We start from the raw sequence: 12068 nt of genomic DNA on the forward strand, positions 1-12068 counted from the left end.
CAGTTTTTACATCGGTTACTGCTGCTACGATGGCTCGTTATCAAGATTTAGGTGAGTTTGAACGTGGTGTTGTTGTCGGTGTACGAACGATGGGACACATCCTCTTTGAGGTAGTGATTTTCCCGTACGACCGTTTCACGGGTGTATCGCGAATATCAGGAATCCTGTAAAACATCAAGTCTCCGATATCGCTGCGGCTGGAAAAATATCCTGCAAGAACGGGACCAACGACGAATCATGAGAATCGTTCAATATGACAGAAGTGCAACACTTCTGCAAATTGCTGCAGATTTCAACGCTGGCTCATCAACAAGTGTCAGCGTGCGAACTATTCCACGAAGGCCCACTCGTGTTGCTACAGTGTTGCTCCAGGAACACTCTTCTGAGTTTAAACACTTTCGCTGGCAACCAGACAAGAACAATACTGAGCATATCTGGGATGCCTTGCAACGTGCTGTTCAGAAGCGATCTTTACCCCCTAGTACTCTCACGGACTTAGATTACCGCTGCAGGATTCATGGTGTGAGTTCCCTTCAGCACTACTTCATTTCTGTTGTTGCATATTGAATTCCCTTCTGAGCCACTGGAAGCATTAATAAAGAGCCACTGGTAGCGTTAATAAAGGGTAATGAAGATCTTTTCTTCCTCCATTGTTGTAGCTTTGGACATGAAATTGTGATGGATTATTTATGACGAATTTCATTAGGGAATATGTGTACTGTGATGGTCAGCTAAAATACCTAGCTCCGTATATGACGACTGTGGGTGAATACCAGATATTACTGCTTAAAAATATGTCAGGAGGTTGATTCGTTTGTTTCCAGCGCTAGCAATTATATGAAGAACAAAAGTAGCCAAACTTAATTGTTTGAGAAGCTCAGTAATACGCTTCTTCCATTTTAAGTTTTCATTAACGTGTATCCCCAAAAATTTTGAATATTCAATCCTTTTTACAGACTCCTTTTCATGTGATGTGGTTGATATGAATCTCTCTGTTGACAGAACTGAATACAGTGTGTTTTCTCAGAATTAAGGGGGAGTCCATTTTCAGAGAGCTACTTAATAATTCTTAGTATAATAACATTTATCGGCTCTTCTATTCTTTTCTCTCTAATTTGATTTATTACAACACTAGTACCATCTGCTAAAAGTACCAATTTTGCTAGTTCAATGTTAAGTGGAAGTTCGAAAGAAGTGGACATAAAACTCAACCCTGTGGACTCTATAATTTTTTTCTCAGTCACTAAAATTTCATACCTTTGTAGCATAGTTGGGGTACAACAATTTGTATTCTGTTTGCTATGTATGATTTAAAACAGTTATGTGTAGAGCTATCGATTTCATGAAATTTAAGCTTTTCTAAGAGAGTCACATGATCTTCACATTCAAACACATTGGAAAGCTCACAGAAAGTGCCATGGGCGATATTTTATTAATTAGGGCTTGTACTAATTTGCAGGTATTATTACCTGTGTATTGTAATGTAACTGATATGTTCTGTTTATTTGACTGGTCAGTACATCCAGGGTGTGTTTTGGTTGCAGATGAGAATGCTGACCAAGTAAAGGCAGTGGCCTATTGGCATGGCAACATGGGTGATGTGGCCTTCCAGGGCATGGACACAGACGGCTGCCACTTCACCAGCTGCCCATTGGCTGCCGGCGCCCGGGCCAACTACTCGTACGACCTGCAGATCAGCAGAAAGTTCCCCTCTGTGAGTACCTGGCCTTGGACCTCTTCCTTTCTCTCCCTGAAATGTGTAGCGACCGTCCTGTGGCCCTAACGACACCTCTGTTCATCCATGAAATCCAGAAAGCATAGGTTGTGGACCCAAGGTCGACACCTGGTTTCCTGACTTCCTGACAGGAATATTCCATCGCCTGGCAAGCATAATACACACATCAACGAAGGTTTTGTATCATTGCGATAGGCCGTGCAGATGTGTAACCGTTGCAACTGTTTCTGTACCAGTGGGAATGCCACCACTGACGTTGTCTCTAAACACATGCACAGCTACAATGAGCGCTACGTAGGGGTAGAACGTCCCACTCGAATGGACTGCAGCATTCCAGTTGAATCTAAAGCGCTAGTATGGACCTATTAGAGTCGTTTGTGGAACGGACAGTCGCAACTAATGATCAGGCCTGGATAATCACATAGTGTGTATAAGGCTTCTCAAACAGAAAATTTGATCGTTGTGTGCACTGGAGTTAAAGTGAAGTGGTGCAGACATGGAGTCGGTTCCAACTGACAGGTAGTGTTGAGGACTTACCTCGCACAAACGGTCCACGTTCTGCAGATGCGCAGGATTATCGGTATCTACAGTTTTTTTGTTAGAGTTCTCGTGCCCCAGAGCTGAATTCGGCCTTCGAAGAGACTACAGGAGGTCGTGTATCATATTACACTGATAGGTGACTACTTTATTGATGCAAATTTCCATTCTGGACGACCATGGCGGTTCTAGGCGCTTCAGTCCAGAACCACGCGGCTGCTACGGTCGCAGGTTCGAATGCTGCCTCGGGCATGGATGTGTGTGATATCCTTAGGTTACTTGTGTTTACGTAGTCCTAAAGTCTATGGGACTGATGACCTCAGTCCCATAGTGCTCAGACCCATTTGAACCATTTAAACGACGATAACGAGGACCACATCGTACAGCACAACACCATAGATTCCATTACCGATTGGTAAAAAATCATGCCGAATGAATGCCCCAGGATTGGAATAAGGTGTTGTTTATGGACGGATCGGATTGTATCCTGATAACTGCAACCAGTTAGAGACAATTCTGTAATGTCGATCGTCTCCAGCATTGTGTCCCACATGTACAAAGGTTGGTGGTGAGTGTTGTTCTGAATTGGCATTATATGGGGTCACCGTACGCCCCTCGTGGTTGGTGAGGGCAATCCCGTTGATCTATGGTACGCGAACGAGACTTGGTGACAATTTCACCTTGATGGATAGTGTGCTCTTCGTGCTGTTCTCGTGCGCGTTTCTTCAGCATGCTAGGATCACCAGAATGGAGTGGCATGTCTGTTAGTCGGACGTGAACCAAATCTGTCTGGGATGATTGAAACAAGCTGTTTCAAGACGTCGACAACCACTACATACTGTGTGTGGCTTTTGCAGAATCGCCATTGAAGAGTGGGACAGTTTGGACCTGGGCTGACTTGTTGATCTCATCGATGGTACACCACCATGGGTTCAAGCCTGCAACCGAGCGGGTGATGTTCAGAAGTGCCCAGAATAATCACCCATGGGAAGCAGACGATTTTGTTGATACAGTTTTTCTTTATCTTTTTTTTGTGATCTCATGCATCAGACCAATTTGGTTTTCTATGCAGTGAATTTCAAAATAAATGGGTGATTAAAAACTGTTTTTTGATGTGTTTACATAAATACGGATTATCTTAACAATTATTCAGTTGAATGAAAGACCTACTAGCAGATAGAACTGAGTATTTTTTAATGAAATTTCAGATATTTGGCTATATGTTTAATAGTCATTTGTTTCACATGATCACCATTATAGCTTTATATTCATTGTCAAGGTTAAAGGTGAAGTGAGAATCAATAAACAATACAGATCATACACTGCAGAGCATAATGTAAAGACTATAAAATTCATTACATATTGAGTAGCGTATCTGATATATCATAAAATGTCTGAGATGTGTGACTGACACGTCATCATCAAAACCTTACAACATACACTGCGGCGCCAAGGGCTGTGGTATAGCCATGCATATTCAAACAGAGAGGCATAATACGACACTGCGGTCGGCAATGTGTATATAAGACAACATGTGTCTGGTTCTGTCAGATCAGTTAATGATGAAGTGGGTGTTTTCCCATAGTATATCTTCATGAGTGTACCGTAAATATCAGAAAACCGGTAAAACATAAAATCTCTGACATTGCTGCGGGAGGAAAAAGGTCCTGCAAGAACGGGACTAACGACGACTGACAACGTGACAGAAGTGCAACCCTTCCGCAAATTGCTGCAGATTTCAATGCTGGGCCATCAACAAGTGCCAGCCTGTGAACCATTCAATGAAACAGCATCAGTATGGGCTTTCGGAGCTGAAGGCCCACTCGTGTACCCTTGATGGCTACACAACACAAAGCTTTACGCCTCTCCTGGGCCCGTCAACACCGACATTGGACTGTTGATGACTGGAAACTTGTTACCTGTTCGGACGAGTCTCGTTTCAAACTGTATCGAGTGGATGGACTTGTATGGCTATGGAGACAACCTGATGAATCCATGGACCTTGGATGTCAGCAGGGGACTGTTCAAGCGTAATGGTGTGAATCGTGTGCAGTTGGAGTGATATGGGATCACTGATATGTCTAGATACGACTCTGACAGGTGACAGGTACGTGAAGCATCCTGTCTGATCACCGGCATCCAGTCATGTCCATTGTGCATTCCGATGAACGTGGGCAATTCCAGCAGGACAATGCGTCACCCCACACGCCCAGAATTGCTACAGAGTGGTTCCACGAACACTCCTCTGAGTTTAAACACTTCCGCTGGCCACAAAACTCCCGAGACATAAACATTATTGAGCATATCTCGGATGCCTTGCAACATGCTGTTCAGAAGAGATATCTACCCCCTCGTACTCTTTGTGGACAGCCATGCAGGATTCATGGTGTCAGTTGTCTCCAACACTACTTCAGACATTAGTCAGGTCCATACCACGTCGTGTAGTGGCACTTTTGCGTGCTCGAGGGGCCTCTACACGATATTAGACAGGTGTACCAGTTTCTTAGGCTCTTCTGTGTACATCTGCTCAAATGCTTCGTGTTGGGGGGCTAGCCCCATTTGGCGTACAGTGACGCTCGCGGTGAGGCCGACGGTTCTAGGCGCTACAGTCTGGAACCGCGCGCCAGTACGGTCGCAGGTGCGAAACCTGCCTCGGGCGTGGATGTGTGTGATGTCCTTAGGTTAGTTAGGTTTAAGTAGTTCTAAGTTCTAGGGGACTGATGACCTCAGAAGTTATGTCCCATAGTACTCAGAGCCATTTGAACCATTGACGCTCGCCTCACGTCATGTGACTTCCAGCATCCTGAGCATGACAAGTAGAGCTCTGGCAACAGGCTCCCGCACTTTCAGTAATTTAAAACGAGTAGTTAAATATATTATATTACTTTATCTAGCTCGTCGTTAAGTTTTGCACAGCAGTAGAAAATGCAATTGACATTTTACCCAGCAAATAGACTTTGATGTGCTGTGCTGTGTATCTGAGACCCAATACAGTGCTGTGACACACATCCACCATGCCCACGCATCAACTAACGTTAACATTGCTTCGTCTACTTCAGGGATAGCTACAAAGCAGAATCACTGTGTGGCCCGTTTAATCTTTGGAGTGCCAATGTCATTACCAGGAAGGGGATCGGGATTTTTTTATTTGGCTTGGTGTTCGACGTACTCCTATAACACGTGAACATATCAGCCTCTTACAAACACGCAATCCAGAAAACCGAAATCAAAGTGTAAGTACAGCCATTCTGAGACACGGAACAAATCGTGATCCCCAGTACTGTCTATTTTGCATCTCCTCATTTCCGAGAATTACGGAACCTGTCCAGAAAACTGCAATAGAGAAAAACATAAACATAATTTCCGCCCTTTTTATTTCTAATGAAAGTCACACATTGTATGTTGTACCACCATACATCGGCGAGACCTTCAGAGGTGGTGGTCCAGATTGCTGTACACATCGGTGTCTCTAATACCCAGTAGCATGTCCCCCTGCATTGATGCATGCCTGTGTTTGTCGCGGCATAGTATCCATAAGTTGATGAAGGCACTGTTGGTGCAGATCGTCCGACTCCACAAAGGCGATTCGGCGGAGATCCCTCAGAGTGGTTGATGGTTCACGTCACTATAAACAGCCCTTTTCAATCTGTCCCAAGCATGTTAGATAGGGTCTGGAGAACATGCTGGCCACTCTAGTCGACCGATGGCGTTATCCTGAAGGAAGTTATTCACTAGATGCGCACGATGCCGACGCGAATTGTCGTCCATGAAGACGAGTGCCTCGCCAATGTGCTGCCGATATGGTTGCACTATCGGCCGGAGGATGGCATTCACGTATCGTACAGCCGTTACGGCGCCTTCCATGACCACCAGCGGCGTCCGTCGGCCCCACATAATGACACCACAAAACAGCAGGGAACCTCACCCTTGATGCACTCGCTGGACAGCGTGTCTAACAGCCTGACTGGGTTGCCGTCAAACAGGTCTCCGACGATTGTCTAGTTGAAGGCATATGCGACACTCATCTACATCTACATCTGCATTCATACTCCGCAAGCCACCCAACGGTGTGTGGCGTAGGGCACTTTACGTGCCACTGTCATTACCTCCCTTTTCTGTTCCAGTCGCGTATGGTTCGCGGGAAGAACGACTGTCTGAAAGCCTCCGTGCGCGCTCTAATCTCTCTAATTTTACATTCGTGATCTCCGCGGGAGGTATAAGTAGGGGGAAGCAGTCTATTCGATACCTCATCCAGAAACGCACCCTCTCGAAACCTGGACAGCAAGCTACACCGCGATGCAGAGCGCCTCTCTTGCAGAGTCTGCCACTTGAGTTTGCTAAACATCTCCGCAACGCTATCACGGTTACCAAATAACCCTGTGACGAAACGCGCCGCTCTTCTTTGGATCTTCTCTATCTCCTCCGTCAACCCGATCTGGTACGGATCCCACACTGATGAGCAATACTCAAGTATAGGTCGAACGAGTGTTTTGTAAGCCACCTCCTTTGTTGATGGACTACATTTTCTAAGGACTCTCCCAATGAATCTCAACCTGGTACTCGCCTTACCAACAATTAATTTTATATGATCATTCCATTTCAAATCGTTCCGCACGCATACTCCCAGATATTTAACAGAAGTAACTGCTACCAGTGATTGTTCCGCTATCATGTAATCGTACAATAAAGGATCCTTCTTTCTATGTATTCGCAATACATTACATTTGTCTATGTTAAGGGTCAGTTGCCACTCCCTACACCAAGTGCCTATCCGCTGCAAATCTTCCTGCATTTCGCTACAATTTTCTAATGCTGCAACTTCTCTATATACTACAGCATCATCCGCGAAAAGCCGCATGGAACTTCCGACACTATCTGCTAGGTCATTTATATATACACTCCTGGAAATGGAAAAAAGAACACATTGACACAGGTGGGTCAGACCCACCATACTTGCTCCGGACACTGCGAGAGGGCTGTACAAGCAATGATCACACGCACGGCACAGCGGACACACCAGGAACCGCGGTGTTGGCCGTCGAATGGCGCCGTCAGTGTCAGTCAGTTTGCCGTTGCATACGGAGCTCCATCGCAGTCTTTAACACTGGTAACATGCCGCGACAGCGTGGACGTGAACCGTATGTGCAGTTGACGGACTTTGAGCGAGGGCGTATACTGGGCATGCGGGAGGCCGGGTGGACGTGCCGCCGAATTTCTCAACACGTGGGGCCTGAGGTCTCCACAGTACATCGATGTTGTCGCCAGTGGTCGGCGGAAGGTCACGTGCCCGTCGACCTGGGACCGGACCGCAGCGACGCACGGATGCACGCCAAGATCGTAGGATCCTACGCAGTGCCGTAGGGGACCGCACCACCACTTCCCAGCAAATTAGGGACACCGTTGCTCCTGGGGTATCGGCGAGGACCATTCGCAACCGTCTCCATGAAGCTGGGCTACGGTCCCGCACACCGTTACGCCGTCTTCCGCTCACGCCCCAACATCGTGCAGCCCGCCTCCAGTGATGTCGCGACAGGCGTGAATGGAGGGACGAACGGAGACGTGTCGTCTTCAGCGATGAGAGTCGCTTCTGCCTTGGTGCCAATGATGGTCGTATGCGTGTTTGGCGCCATGCAGGTGAGTGCCACAATCAGGACTGCATACGACCGAGGCACACAGGGCCAACACCCGGCATCATGGTGTGGAGAACGATCTCCTACACTGGCCGTACACCTCTGGTGATCGTCGAGGGGACACTGAATAGTGCACGGTACATCCAAACCGTCATCGAACCCATCGTTCAACCATTCCTAGACCGGCAAGGGAACTTGCTGTTCCAACAGGACAATGCACGTCCGCATGTATCCCATGCCACCCAACGTGCTCTAGAAGGTGTAAGTCAACTACCCTGGCCAGCAAGATCTCCGGATCTGTCCCCCATTGAGCATGTTTGGGACTGGATGAAGCGTCGTCTCACGCGGTTTGCACGTCCAGCACGAACGCTGGTCCAACTGAGGCGCCAGGTGGAAATGGCATGGCAAGCCATTCCACAGTACTACATCCAGCATCTCTACGATCGTCTCCATGGGAGAATAGCAGCCTGCATTGCTGCGAAAGGTGGATATACACTGTACTAGTGCCGACTTTGTGCATGCTCTGTTGCCTGTGTCTATGTGCCTGTGGTTCTGTCAGTGCGATCATGTGATGTATCTGACCCCAGGAATGTGTCAATAAAGTTTCCTCTTCCTGGGACAATGAATTCACGGTGTTCTTATTTCAATTTCCAGGAGTGTATATTGTGAAAAGCAATGGTCCCATAACACTCCCCTGTGGCACGTCAGAGGTTACTTTAACGTCTGTAGACGTCTCTCCATTGATAACAACAGGCTGTGTTCTGTTTGCTAAAAACTCTTCAATCCAGCCACACAGCTGGTCTGATATTCCGTAGGCTCTTACTTTGTTTATCAGGCGACAGTGCGGAACTGTATCGAACGCCATCCGGAAGTCTACCTGGGAGCCTGTATCTAATAATTTCTGGGTCTCATGAACAAATAAAGCGAGTTGGGTCTCACACGATCGCTGTTTCCGGAATCCATTTTGATTCCTACAGAGTAGATTCTGGGTTTCCCAAAACGACATGATACTCGAGCAAAAAACATGTTCTAAAATTCTACAACAGATCGACGTCAGAGATATAGGTCTATAGTTTCACGCATCTGCTCGACGACCCTTTTTGAAGACTGGGACTACCTGTGCTCTTTTCCAATCATTTGGAACCTTCCTTTCCTCTATAGACTTGCGATACACGGCTGTTAGTAGGGGGGCAAGTTCTTTCGCGTACTCTGTCTAGAATCGAATTGGTATCCCGTCAGGTCCAGTGGACTTTCCTCTGTTGAGTGATTCCAGTTGCTCTTCTATTCCTTGGACACTTATTTCGATGTCAGCCATTTTTTCGTTGGTGCGAGGATTTAGAGAAGGAACTGCAGTGCGGTCTTCCTCTGTGAAACAGCTTTGGAAAAAGATGTTTAGTATTTCAGCGTTACGCGTGTCATCCTCTGTTTCAAAGCCATTATCATCCCGCTGGATATGCTGTTTCGAGCCACTTACTGATTTAACGTAAGACCAGAACTTCCTAGGATTTTCTGTCAAGTCGGTACATAGAGTTTTACTTTCGAATTCACTGAACGCTTCACGCATAGCCCTCCTTACGCTAACTTTCACATCGTTTAGCTTCTGTTTGTCTGAGAAGTTTTGGCTGCGTTTAAACTTGGATTGAAGCTCTCTTTGCTTCCGCAGTAGTTTCCTAACTTTGTTGTTGAACCACGGTGGGTTTTTCCCGTCCTTCACAGTTTTAGTCGGCACGTACCTGTCTAAAACGCATTTTACAATTGCCTTAAATTTATTCCATAAACACTCAACATTATCAGTGTCGGAATCGAAATTTTCGTTTTGATCTGTTAGGTAGTCTGAAATCTGCCTTCTATTACTCTTGCTAAACAGATAAACCTTCCTCTCTTTTTTTATATTTCTATTAACTTCCATATTCATGGATGCTGCAACGGCCTTATGATCACTGATTCCCTGTTCTTCAATTACAGAGTCAAAAAGTTCGGGTCTGTTTGTTATGAGTAGGTCCACTCGTCTCCACGAGTTGGTTTTTTGTTTAATTGCCCGAGGTAATTTTCGGATAGTACACTCAGTATAATGTCACTCGACGCTCTGTCCCTACCACCCGTCCTAAACATCTGAGTATCCCAGTCTATATCTGGTAAATTGAAATCTCCACCTAAGACTATAATATGCTGAGAAAATTTATGTGAAATGTATTCCAAATTTTCTCGCAGCTGTTCTGCCACTAATGCTGCTGAGTTGGGAGGTCGGTAAAAGGAGCCAATTATTAACCTAGATCGGTTGTTGAGTATACCTCCACCCATAATATTTCACAGGAACTATCTACTTCTACTTCACTACAGGATAATCTACTACTAACAGCGACAAACACGCCACCACCGGTTGCATGCAGTCTATCCTTTCTAAACACCGTCTGTACCTTTGTAAAAATTTCAGCTGAATTTATCTCTGGCTTCAGCCAGCTTTCCGTACCTATAACGATTTCAGCTTCGGTGCTTTCTATCAGCGCTTGAAGTTCCGGTACTTTACCAATGCAGCTTCGACAATTTACAATTACAATACCGATTGCTGCTTGGTCCCCGCATGTCCTGACTTTGCCCCGCACCCTTTGAGGCTGTTGCACTTTCTGTACGTGCCCGAGGCCATCTAACCTAAAAAACCGCCCAGTCCACGCCACACAGCCCCTGCTACCCATGTAGCCGCTTGCTGCGTGTAGTGGACTCCTGACCTATCCAGCGGAATCCGAAACCCCACCACCCTATGGCGCAAGTCGAGGAATCTGCAGCCCACATGGTCGCAGAACCGTCTCAGCCTCTGATTCAGACCCTCCACTCGGCTCTGTACCAAAGGTCTGCATTCAGTCCTGTCGACGATGCTGCAGATGGTGAGCTCTGCTTTCATCCCGCTAGCGAGACTGGCAGTCTTCACCAAATCAGATAGCCGCCGGAACCCAGAGAGGATTTCCTCCGATCCATAGCGACACACATCATTGGTGCCGACATGAGCGACCACCTGCAGATGGGTGCAGCCTGTACCCTTCATGGCAACTGGAAGGACCCTTTCCACATCTGGAATGACTCCCCCCGGTATGCATACGGAGTGCACACTGGTTTTCTTGCCCTCTCTTGCTGCGATATCCCTAAGGGGCCCCATTACGCCCCTGACATTGGAGCTCCCAACTACCATTAAGCCCACCCTCTGCGACTGCTCGGATCTTGCAGACTGAGGGGCAACCTCTGGAACAGGACAAGCAGACATCTCCGGCCGAACATCAGTCTCAGCCGGAGACAGAGCCTGAAACCGGTTCGTCAGACGAACTGGAGAGCCCTTCCGTTCAGCCCTCCGGAATGTCTTTCGCCCCCTGCCACACCTCGGGACGACCTCCCACTCTACCACAGGTGAGGGATCAGCCTCAATGCGGGCAGTATCCCGGGTAGCCACAGTCGTAGTCCGATCGGGGAATGCGTGGGACGAGCTGGCCGTCCCCGACAAACCCCCATCCGGACCCCCACAGTGATGCCCATTGGCAACAGCCTCAAGCTGTGTGACCGAAGCCAACACTGCCTGAAGCTGGGAACGAAGGGATGCCAACTCAGCCTGCATCCGAACACAGCAATTGCAGTCCCTATCCATGCTAAAAACTGTTGTGCAAAGAACGTCTGAATTAATCTACATAGAGCACAAACAATTCGACACAAAATTTAAACGGTTATTAAAATACATGGGTGACTAGTAAATGCATTCATGCTGCTACTTGCGCACTGCTGACACACTGCTTGGCGGCGGAAGGAGACTACGCGATTTTACACTATTCAGGTACTAAAAACGCGATGCTACAACTTTCAAGTACTATAATACGCCTGAAATTTATGAATTAAACAATGCAAGTACCAAAAACACGCAAAGAAATTAAGATTTAAACTATGTAAGAAATGAGTGAGCTAGTAGTATACGACTTGCTGCTGCAGCTGCTTATCCAACGGCGGCAGGGAGCACACTCATCGGTAGAGAGAACGTGATGCCAATCCTGAGCGGTCCATTCGGCATATTGTTGGGTCCATTGTACGGCGCTGCTTGGTGTCGTGTTTACAAAGAAGAACCTCGACATGGACGTCAGGAGTGAAGTTGAACCGTTTGCTTCGTAACACGACGTCCTGTGGCTGTACGA

General features: G+C 47.0%; 1 protein-coding gene across 1 annotated transcript in view; it reads left to right on the forward strand.

Moving 5' to 3' along the window:
• Positions 1-12068, forward strand: part of LOC126292277 (MD-2-related lipid-recognition protein-like) — a 58454-nt gene that overhangs the window by 43966 nt on the left and 2420 nt on the right. Inside the window, exon 3 of the mRNA XM_049986184.1 lies at positions 1545-1714. Within this exon, the coding sequence (XP_049842141.1) occupies positions 1545-1714 (170 nt within the window). The remainder of the gene's footprint in view (positions 1-1544; positions 1715-12068) is intronic.

The sequence above is a fragment of the Schistocerca gregaria genome, chromosome 9 (assembly GCF_023897955.1).
Source record: "Schistocerca gregaria isolate iqSchGreg1 chromosome 9, iqSchGreg1.2, whole genome shotgun sequence".
NCBI lineage: Eukaryota > Metazoa > Arthropoda > Insecta > Orthoptera > Acrididae > Schistocerca > Schistocerca gregaria.